Raw genomic sequence first — 10,738 nt, forward strand, 5'->3', positions numbered from 1 at the left:
ATAAATAAATACAATTTTATATGAAGATCGAATTATTGGTTATAATATTTATCATGCGAGCTTTAATCATTCTCCATCGGTGAAATTCGTTAAATCTAATGAGTTCTCGTAAAACGCGTTCATTTAGGCACTCTGTTGAAGGGTGCTGTTATGATAGTAATGTAATTTATGACAGCATGTGTGCTGTAAAATTAGACTATTAAGTTAGCAAAGAGGCCTTCGAAGATTCAAATTTTCCCCAAATTCGCTTTAAAAAAAAATGGTTTTATCTATAAAAATTTATGCCATATCGCGCCGTTCGACTAATTAGAAATACCAATATCCTCAGACAATGGACTTATCACGTTTCCCGATAGAATGAACATCCTTAGAATGTCTTCTGAAGTTTTCAAAGTACTTAGTCCTGAACTTGCATATAGTTCGCAATTGTATATCTGCTTTGATTTGCAATAATACTGATGACAACTCATCTTGTATTTGGTGTTAAACTTTTTGTTACAGGTTTTACATGAAAACTCGGCACTTTGATCGTCCGGAGGGTGACTGTACCTCATGTGGGAATACATGTTTACCGTGTTAAAAGAAACGTAAGCGCATTTGGTACACTGTATCTTATTTCGCGGCGGATCAGTACTCGGACAGTCGCTCTCCATATGCCGTTTAATGCCAACAGGCGAGTGGTACTGTTTTCCGCAAGCTGTGCACTCGTAGCACAAGGCAGATCTGCATCTACGATCCCAACATATACGATGGAGTATGCTATCCTGGATAACTTTCGTCTTCGCGCATTTAGGACAGATGACTTTTATGCGTTTCAGCGTTTCCGGATATGCAACGTCTTTGGAATTAATTATAAAAAAATGTTTTAAAAATCTGTAGAATTTTGCAGGGAGTATTTTTATGAACTTACACGCTTACCGAGTCTCGATTTTTTACAAGCATTTACGTCTGAAGAATAGCAAGAACTTAATTTGCGCTTTCTGCTGTCATCTGCAATGAAGTGAGCGTTATAATTCGTAAACGTGCTATAGGTCTATACGTGATTAAAGAATAGCTTATAACTTTATATCAAAGTGCCGTATATCAATAAACTGATTGCTTTCGAGCTTTATACTGTCCTCGCTAATCAATGATATATAAATTTTGAATTTTGAATTTGCTTACCTGTAACTTTAGGATCTGTCTGATTACAAACTTGTTTGTGTCTTACGTACTCCCAACAAAAAGAGAATTCGTCGTCACAATAATGGCAAAAGTACGACTTTGGTTTTAAACCATGATTCGATTTGACATGCTTTCTATAAGGCAATAACTTCTCATTAAGCTGGAGTAGTTGCAGTGGGGGCATTGATGGAGCACTTCAATTCTAGGTGATATCTGTGCTTATTATAAGATGAAAATCGGTTGCCACATTTGGCACATTCGTTTTTTAGCACCGAATTGCAAACAAGACAGCGGCCGCGCTTGAGACATGTTCGATCGCAGCCAGCGCAGCAGCGCTTGGTCTGTATACCTTGACAGTCGTTATCACTGAGTTTACCGTTTTTTACCATAAGTGAGTCTGGCAGCCGTTCTAAAATTACTCTTGCACTCGGCAATTGACGGGTTAATTTTTGAGTTTCTGACCTTAGATCGGGATTTGGATCTAAAAATGATAGTCATTGTTGAAAATTAGAGTTATGTCAAACTAATGCGTACTAAAATAAAAAGTTATACCTTTTTTAATTTTATTTGCAACCTGGTCGTCAGGGATATCGCGTTGACGTAAATAAGTTAGTACGGATCTTTGATTTTTCATGACTTTGCTTTTCATATGGCTCCATTTAGCACTGTGAGTGGTGTTGGTAATTGTATTATCGTCACGTAAGGCATAAGTGGACAATCTTACGTTTTTTTGCATCGATGACCTGGCATTGCATTTCATGGCTGAAATTTTATTTTACTTTTAATTATTATTATTAATTTTGTATATATGTTATTATATAAGAATATACTCCATCACCTAAATCGTCATCAGCTATTATAGGACTGTTGGTATAATTATCATTGCTATGCGTAGCATCGTCACAATCTAGAACGTTATAAACATTGTAGTAAAAATGTTGCTACATCATCAGCAACAATATATATTTATTATAAATACGTAACACATACCGGATTCATCGGTCGAAAATTTCAAAACAAAATCGTCGTCAATATCATCATTTTCTTTGCAGCCTAAACCAAAATGTTCATGATATTGCCACAGGTGGTTCGTTTCTGTAATCGATTTAACATCTGATTGAAATTGCATAGAATTTAACTAACTTTTATACGTGTGAATAGCGTCTAGATTATTTAATCTCATACCTTTTGTGAATAAATTATCCATTTCGAGTTTAACTAACAAAACATAACATAGTTGGACTAAATCGAACTCGTATATACACTTTTTAAACTCATAGCTGAGAGACTAAATCGAAAGATCAATGTTGCTTATGTGCGAGTCTGTATTGGCTCAGTTAGTATAGGCTCCTATTCAAAACAAGATGTCCCTCTGTAATAACTTTTTGTTCAATGCCATTGATTCTAGTGACTAATGACCATACTGTAAATTCGAATTTAAATTTTGATGTGCATGCTGCCAATACGTTTTATATTATTTTTTATCAAAGTCGTTTTTACGAATAATTTTGTAAGGTACTACAATGTTATATTCGGCGTATTCGAACGTATCTTTCAAATATCAATTAAAATGGGATCGAATTCGCATCGAAGGTTTCACAAACGAGAAACTAGCAAATCGGCAATGAGGGTCTAGAGAAATACAACCGTCACCGTCCGGCGGCGCGTTGGTACAGAGTTCGCATGCGCTGCTGCAGACCTAGCGGGCCTTGTCGGACCGACCGTTTGTCCACAACCTAAGTTACTGCTCCCGTCTTCAATAGCTCTGATACTGACTCTGTTCTGAGACTCCGAGTGATTAGAAAGTAAAGGGAAAAACAAGTGCGCAGGTATGAGAGAAAAAGAGAGAGCTAGAGAGAGAGAGAGAGAGAGAGAGAGAGAGAGAGAGAGAGAGAGAGAGAGAGAGAGAGAGAGATAGGGGGGGGGGCGGAAGATTTCTTCCGCTGTCCCGGAACGGTTTGGCGTAGCGTTGGAACGGCCTAAGCGTCATTCCGAAAGTGACAGGCAAGCGGTGTGCACATTAGACTTGAATTTTCATTTATTTTTTAATAATAGTGTATTTATTTATATACCTTCTTTTATGTAATATATTTTATCGTTAATATAGCGTTCAATAAATTAGTATTCTTTCACATATCACGAAACTTTCTTAAAGAAAATTCAACAAGTTCAATTTATACTATTTTTTAACATTGAATACTTGTGTCATTAACTGTTACACATAATATTCATGATGCATAATAATGAATTCGCACAGACAGGCAAGCCACCGACCGGTAAGTAGGCCAGAACACGAAGTTCGCGATTCTTCCAAAAGAGTAGTAGATGAACAACAGTGCATTATTTACGAGGCTTGGATCGATGTTCTCATTTAAAAGTCATTCTTCAAGTCGTTTTTATGAATATTTATGCTAATGTATTTACAAAAGATAATGGTATACAAGGTACTAAAATGTTACATACTGTTTCATAGATGACTCAGCAGTCAGCAAGTCGTCAGTGATCGAAACCAACGGGTCGATCGCAAGAACGAGCGAGAGTAATGAAGAGTGCAACGATTACAGTAGTTTCGAAGATTTATTAAATATCGATAATTTTATCACAATGGAGAATAACACTCGTGCGTACAGAGGAGAAATTATTATTATTGTACTTCATAATAACACTTTTTCAGCTGATCAATAATACTACAACAATTATAAAATTTTGTATTCACCAGTAGATGGTATTTCCAATGCTTTTCATGGATTAACCACTTCAAGCATCAATTTTAATCAAGAGAATTTGTCAACGATATCCGGGACTGGCGTTGGTGAGAATTAAAGATATCTAGATACATTTAATACTCGAAAAAACTACAATATGTAAAAGTCAACAAATAATTGATTTCGTTTTTAGATGGCCAAAGCGATGGAAGCATAAATACTCCTGAAAATCCGGCAAACAATAATTTGAATGTATCTTCTTTATCAGATGTGTCTCTTGCATTAAAAGAACCAAATTTCATTGTGAAAGTTGGCAATAAATCTGGTAAAAAATATGAAAATACTTTTGATATATCCCAGTGAATTTAATTATACAATTATTTTTACAAATAATATAGCGATTTGCGATTATAACGACTCTTTTTACTTCAGATGGACAATGCAAAGTTAAGATCGATTCCAATACGTATTTTATTAACGCTCATGTTCAAATGACCAATTTTGAAGCATCAGGCTCCTTAATTCCAAATTTGAATTCGATTGAACACAGCAATGGTAAATATTTAGTTTTATTTTCATTTTAGACTTTTTTAAAGTACCTTTCTCCAACACGCGCATGAAAATAGGTTATTTTTCATGCTTGAAATTGGGAGACAATTGATTGTTTCGAGCGTGTTTTCAAAAGTGTTAAGAAATATTTATTTCTCACCGGTTTAGAAATGAGAAATTAATTATTTCTTCCTCCAATTAATGTTGTACACGACTCGAAATGTACAATTCCCTCTCCCACTCTCAGGAACGAAAAAGGACTTTTCATGCGCTCGTTGGAAAAACTACGATGTGGAACATGGTAAGTAAAGCTATTTCAGACTCGGGCGAGGTGTTCTCAGCACTCAACTCCAACTCGTGCTGAGCACCTCAACATCGCTAGAAATAGCTTATTTTCTTCCCTTTTTGCACAATGTACTATTTTGTCAAGTAAAGACGCACTTGTAAATAATAACGGCTGTATAATTTTTGCATGTGCAGGTACTTCGACTGTTCCTATTGCGAAATCTACATCTATAACATCGATGGCTCAAAAAAAATGTAATTTTTTGTACTATATCTATAATTTTATAATTATTCACATCGATTGCATAAAAAACAATGAAAATATTAAAAAATCAACTTTTTGTGATTTTAGATTTTCCCAAATTCATCAAACTTTACTGTGCCAAATGTGGCGAGAGTCCTTGGACCCCCCGATACTACAGCGATCAAAAATGTTCAACTTGCGAAAACAAGGTTACGCTCCGTTGTTGCAAGTGCAAGCAAGAATCTGACAAGTACGAAAATATGGTTTACCACCTGAAGACCAAATGTGCTCCTAACGACGTAAGATATAAATGTTCGCAATGCGACTATAATACATTTCTAAGATCTTCATTGAGACATCACATAAAGTCGCACGAGCCGTCGAACAACATCAAGTGCCCGGATTGCGGTATCAGCGTTTTAAAAAATAAAAAGTGTCTTGAAAATCATCAAAGATATAGTTGCCCAAACAGACAACAAGAAGGATACATGAAGTGTTCACATTGCTATAAAAAATACAGGAATGAAATATGCTTCCAAAAGCACAAGAAAAACTGCATTTATAACCGAGATCGCGAAGAAGAGCGCCTTGACGATGGATCTTCGCATGCAAACACATGATTGTACATAAAACTGAATGTAGCATCTAATTAGACGTTGTATAATAATCTTATAAAAATACGCTTGTAAATAGTTATGTGTAATCGTGTGATTTGTGATTATTAATTTTTCATAATAAGATAATTTGTACATTATTGAATCATGAATGTGATGCATATTCTAACGAATATTGATAGTTATATTATATTTGATTTGATAGTTATATACCATAAAACGATGAATAATTAAAAATCGAACAGCAAATTTGTAGAAATTAGTTTTTCTTTATTGTCTCAATAAATTTATAACAGTATATTGCACAAAATCGTATCACAGCCATGAAATATATAATCATATACATTTATAGCACAGTGTGGCTAAAACCCGCTGTCAAGTCACGCTTATCTGTGACTAAAGTAGTCCTTTTTTGCACCCTGTTTATCACACTCGCTACGCTCATGCGCTAACCTCACGGTGCAAATAAGGATTACTTTAGTCGCGAATAGGCGAGACTTGCGGATTTTAGCAGTCTGTGCTATAAAATTTTATACGATACTCTTGACTTAAATGGTTCAGTTTTACACGGCGCTTAGCGCCCTCGCTGCGCTCGGGTGCTAACTGCGCCGTGCAAAAAAGAGCCATTTAAGTCACACGTATCGTAATGTACTAATTGTTTACATATGTTTTTTGAAATGCGTCTCGAATATATGCCATTGAAAGATATCTGGTTCAGAAAGAGTCTTTTTTTTCAATATACACGTATAATGACCTGAAAAATTCAAGCTTGCATGGATTAACTTCTAATGCACAATGGATTTGGTTTAAACAAGCGAGACGATCGAATTTCAATTGCATAGTTCAGTTTATGTTAACGATTGCATTATTAATGCATTTACTTAAAAATTAATCTAAGTAAAGATATTTTATTAAATGAAAAACTCGATAAGGATAGAGAGTGAAAAGATTTTACTAGGACATAGAAATGAGATGTTGGCTAGTCGAGCCCTTGTTCCACACTGATTTTCTTTCACGCTTTCTTTCTTAGCGCGCTACATTGCATCTTAGAAACTAAGGAAGGTATAACGTAAACATGAAAGTACTTAAAAGATTGACGTCACACGTATACTGTATAGAATTCACACATACATCAACTATTTCTTATAGCGCGTACATATACGTAATTATACAGAGATAATAATAACCATATTTGTTATTTAAACTAAATTATCAATAATAATAAAACTTTTGATTCTTAACAGTTTACTATAAAAAAATACTTCTCTCAGTGTATTACAGCGGTGTTTCTGCTTAAAAGCAATCGAATGCTATCAATCTGTACGATGAGGTACTAAATTTTATTATTCAGTGGGAGATCGTACTCGACGTTGACACCATCGCAGCGCCGTGGCATGTTTCTAAAAGCGCATGCGACTGCAGCACCTGCAGAGGACTGCTATGAAGAGAGAATATTCTAGTCATAGCAGTCTTTTAGCAAGGTGTCGTTGAGGATTGTGTGGAAAATAGTACATTACGATACGTGTGACTTAAAGTGTGAGTCGCATGCGCTTTTAGAAACATGCCACGGCGCTGCGATGGTGTCAACGTCGAGTACGATCTCCCACTGAACTTGGATATCAACGTTTTAAGATCCCTTGGCTCTTCTCCTTTCCAAAAGAAATCATGATCCAGGGCATTGTTAGCATCAATACGAACTTTCGGGTCAAGAACCAGTATCTTATCTAATAAATCGCAGGTGTAGCGATTCTTTATAAATGGTTTTTTTAGATAGTAGTATTTTTTGTGGAAAAATCATAAAAATTGCAGGATTCTTCTGAGTCAAGAAAATTTGTACCTTTTTTCATCATTTTTCCACATTTTCAATTGCAAGTAACTTTTGACCAAATTAAGTATAACGCATTTTTTTGTTTAAATTAAAGCTCTTTTCCCGTACTTTCATCATGTTTGTGCCCTCATGCATTGTGCACATGCAGTTGAACAATGGCTAGTTTTAAATATGAAAACCAGTGAGTCGGGCGCGTGCCCCAAAAAGATTTTTTCACCGTTTTTGAAGTTAAGAAAATGTATTTTTCTCGCAGAATTCTCCATACATGCACGCCGTGTATATAGTATGGCATTTATATTACGTTATTTCTCCGTGCGTTTTGCTCTGTACATCAGATATAAATGCATATCGCTGAATGTGATTAATTTACTTTCTCAAACTATTCTAGCTTGTTGTCTGCATTTCAAATTACGGGAAGCCATCATCCGTCTCGTACCTGCGATTATTATCTGAGGAGCATGGCTACTGATAATAAAATTTAGTAGCTCATCGTACAGATTGATAGCATTCGATTGCTTTTAAGCAGATACACCGCTGTAATACACTGAGAGAAGTATTTTTTTATAGTAAACTGTTAAGAATCAAAAGTTTTATTATTATTGATAATTTAGTTTAAATAACAAATATGATTATTATTATCTCTGTATAATTACGTATACAGGGTGGGTCATTTTAATCAAACCAGTCTAATAACTCCTAAATTAAGCCATGAACAGAAAAATTGTTCAGATGAAAGTTGTCCAGGATCAAGGGGGACATCTTTTTGTGCAATTAGTTTTGACCTTGAACTCAAATTTCAAGGTCATTTGAAGGTCAATTTTTTTTTAAATAGGAACCCCTATTTTTGATAGCAGATTCGGAAAGAACAGGAAATTTTACGTCCGAAACGTCCGAAAGTCAACATCCTCTAAAAGCTCTGGCAGTCGATCTCTGAGCAATGCCAAATAGCTATTCTGTTTAACATTTTGACCGAAAAAATATGGCCCAATCAGGTAACCATTAATGATCCCACACCACACCATTAAACTCCATCGGTTTTGATGGTCAATAGCTCTGTACCAGTGGGGATTTACAGGTGACCAGTAGTGACTATTGTGCCTATTTAATTGACCATCACTGCGAAATATAGCCTCGTCAGAAAACATAACAAATCTGAAAAAATCTGGATCATTTTGTAAAACTCCTAAAGCCCACTGGCAAAAGTTAATACGCATTAGAAAATGGCGTGGCCTCAGCTCATGAACTAATCTTATGTGGTAATCGTGATAGTGGAGATTATTGAGAATTCTCAATGCTGTTCTTCGTGGTATACCGATTTCTCTTTCAATTTGTCGACTACTAATTTGTGGATTGAGATGAACAGCTGCTAAGGCGGCTATAACATTAGGATCATTTTCGTTGTATTCGTGGTGTCTGCGTTGCGACGAAGATGTCCATCACGAGCTCTTCGAAGTAATCTGAGTAATGTGTCGTGAGTAGGACGCCTTCTTAGAGGAAAGCGTTCAGCGTAGAGTCGCACCGCGGCTCTGACATTGTTTTAGGTTTCGCCTAAGATCGTTATCATATCAACAATTTCATTGGATTGATAATCGCCCATGTTGAAAATTTTGTTTATAATAAGAAAAACTATTTTATTTACATTCACCCTTTATTGAAATTGAAACTAAACCAAAATAAGAAAGTGACAACAAAAAAAGAAGAAATTTTCAAACTGTATAATTTTTAAATCAAATTTGTAACTTCTTATTTTCTTACGTTAAGACATTGTGATTTAAATGGAAGACAGCGTGAGAACAATCGTTACAATTCATATTAGATTAGAAATTCAACTTTAAAAAAAAACCTAAACTGGAAATGATGCACTTTGGCAAATACAATTATTAACAATTTTTTTTAATATTACAAAAGCAAAATGATGTTTAATATTTTATCTTAAATAATGTATTTTTTAACATCCTACCTTTATTGTTTAACCATTTTTTACGCTTTTGAAACGTTAAACTTTTACTTGACTCTGCTTCGACCGTGAATGAATTGACAACATTGACTTTTAACGTTCCATTTCCCACTCCCATTAAGAACGCAGATATTTAAAATTACCATGTTTACTTCAAAATTTACTTTTGACCACTAAAAATTTGTTAACGAATGTTAAACAAGCATCCTAGTGAGAGGCAAGGGGACTCACAGTAAACAAGCACCCCAGTAAGAGGCAAGGGGACTCACGTTAAAAAAGCACCCCAAAGGGAACATAATCCTAATACGTCCACGTCGTTGTTCCTGGGTAGCGCTGAAATTAGGGAATTATTTTGTTTTCAAGGTAAATATTTTCATGGTCATTGTCACATTGGGTTTGAATATTCATCATAAAAGTACATTAACTACGATTATTCTATCAGAAAATGTGATTAAATAGCAATTACAGTATTTCTTAACATTTGACCTTGAAATAACCTTGTGAAGGTCATGAAAAAAATTTTGAAATACCGTTTCGGACGTAAAATTTCCTGTTCTTTCCGAATCTGCTATCAAAAATAGGGGTTCCTATATTAATAAAAAAATTGACCTTCAAATGACCTTGAAATTTGAGTTCAAGGTCAAAAATAATTGCACAAAAAGATGTCCCCCTTGATGCTGGACAACTTTCATCTGAACAATTTTTCTGTTCATGGCTTAATTTAGGAGTTATTAGACTGGTTTGATTAAAATGGCCCACCCTGTATGTACGCGCTATAAGAAATAGTTGATGCATGTGTGAATTCTATACAGTATATGTGTGACGTCAATCTTTTAAGTACTTTCATGTTTACGTTATCCCTTCCTTAGTTTCTAAGATGCAATGTAGCGCGCTAAGAAAGAAAGCGTGAAAGAAAATCAGTGTGGAACAAGGGCTCGACTAGCCAACATCTCATTTCTATGTCCTAGTAAAATCTTTTCACTCTCTATCCTTATCGAGTTTTTCATTTAATAAAATATCTTTACTTAGATTAATTTTTAAGTAAATGCATTAATAATGCAATCGTTAACATAAACTGAACTATGCAATTGAAATTCGATCGTCTCGCTTGTTTAAACCAAATCCATTGTGCATTAGAAGTTAATCCATGCAAGCTTGAATTTTTCAGGTCATTATACGTGTATATTGAAAAAAAAGACTCTTTCTGAACCAGATATCTTTCAATGGCATATATTCGAGACGCATTTCAAAAAACATATGTAAACAATTTTTAAGACATAGGTTCCTTTTGTGATTTTCAAAACCGCCTGCGTCGACGCCGTGCGCCGTTAAAATTCTTATTACAGGCGATATTCGGCGCCAGACAGGTTAATTAGAGCCAAATAATCGCGT

The 10,738-nt window shown here is 35.0% G+C and overlaps 2 protein-coding genes across 6 annotated transcripts; one reads left to right on the top strand and one right to left on the bottom strand.

Annotated features, from left to right (window-relative positions):
* Positions 1 to 443: 443 nt before the first annotated feature.
* On the bottom strand, positions 444 to 2,837 carry LOC103318072. Of its 2 annotated transcripts, none has more exons than XM_016985457.2 (7): positions 2,350 to 2,837; positions 2,155 to 2,259; positions 2,003 to 2,071; positions 1,717 to 1,926; positions 1,165 to 1,645; positions 919 to 990; positions 444 to 838 (listed from the first exon to the last, which is right to left on the bottom strand). In XM_016985457.2, exons 1-5 carry the CDS (start codon positions 2,369 to 2,371, stop codon positions 1,320 to 1,322), a joined length of 732 nt encoding a protein of 243 aa, XP_016840946.1. In that variant the 5' UTR covers positions 2,372 to 2,837; the 3' UTR covers positions 444 to 838; positions 919 to 990; positions 1,165 to 1,319. The 2 variants fall into 2 exon arrangements, with proteins under 2 accessions (XP_016840946.1, XP_008217487.2); XM_008219265.3 differs by having other exon boundaries at positions 2,155 to 2,277.
* Positions 2,838 to 2,860: 23 nt separating this feature from the next.
* LOC100677868 (zinc finger protein 184-like) lies at positions 2,861 to 5,871 on the top strand. Of its 4 annotated transcripts, none has more exons than XM_032599183.1 (7): positions 2,861 to 2,993; positions 3,638 to 3,784; positions 3,887 to 3,976; positions 4,063 to 4,194; positions 4,302 to 4,424; positions 4,899 to 4,958; positions 5,056 to 5,871. In XM_032599183.1, exons 2-7 carry the CDS (start codon positions 3,769 to 3,771, stop codon positions 5,565 to 5,567), a joined length of 933 nt encoding a protein of 310 aa, XP_032455074.1. In that variant the 5' UTR covers positions 2,861 to 2,993; positions 3,638 to 3,768; the 3' UTR covers positions 5,568 to 5,871. The 4 variants fall into 4 exon arrangements, with proteins under 4 accessions (XP_032455074.1, XP_003424686.1, XP_008217458.1 ...); XM_003424638.4 differs by having other exon boundaries at positions 2,865 to 2,993; positions 3,884 to 3,976; XM_008219236.4 differs by lacking the exon at positions 2,861 to 2,993 and adding an exon at positions 3,146 to 3,440 and having other exon boundaries at positions 3,884 to 3,976.
* The last annotated feature ends 4,867 nt before the right edge of the window (positions 5,872 to 10,738 follow it).

The sequence above is a fragment of the Nasonia vitripennis genome, chromosome 4 (assembly GCF_009193385.2).
Source record: "Nasonia vitripennis strain AsymCx chromosome 4, Nvit_psr_1.1, whole genome shotgun sequence".
NCBI lineage: Eukaryota > Metazoa > Arthropoda > Insecta > Hymenoptera > Pteromalidae > Nasonia > Nasonia vitripennis.

What these genes read in the sequence shown, in the direction of transcription:
- LOC100677868 (XM_008219236.4), top strand. Translation starts at nt 3,395, where the DNA reads ATGATGCATAATAATGAATTCGCACAGACAGGCAAGCCACCGACCG. An exon ending in GATATCCGGGACTGGCGTTG is followed by an intron (nt 3,977 to 4,062) that starts GTGAGAATTAAA and finishes TTTCGTTTTTAG; the next exon opens with ATGGCCAAAGCGATGGAAGC. An exon ending in TTCGATTGAACACAGCAATG is followed by an intron (nt 4,425 to 4,898) that starts GTAAATATTTAG and finishes TTGCATGTGCAG; the next exon opens with GTACTTCGACTGTTCCTATT.
- LOC103318072 (XM_008219265.3), bottom strand. Translation starts at nt 2,371, where the DNA reads ATGGATAATTTATTCACAAAAG. An exon ending in GGATAATTTATTCACAAAAG is followed by an intron (nt 2,278 to 2,349) that starts GTATGAGATTAA and finishes AATTTCAATCAG; the next exon opens with ATGTTAAATCGATTACAGAA. An exon ending in TGCAAATAAAATTAAAAAAG is followed by an intron (nt 1,646 to 1,716) that starts GTATAACTTTTT and finishes TATCATTTTTAG; the next exon opens with ATCCAAATCCCGATCTAAGG.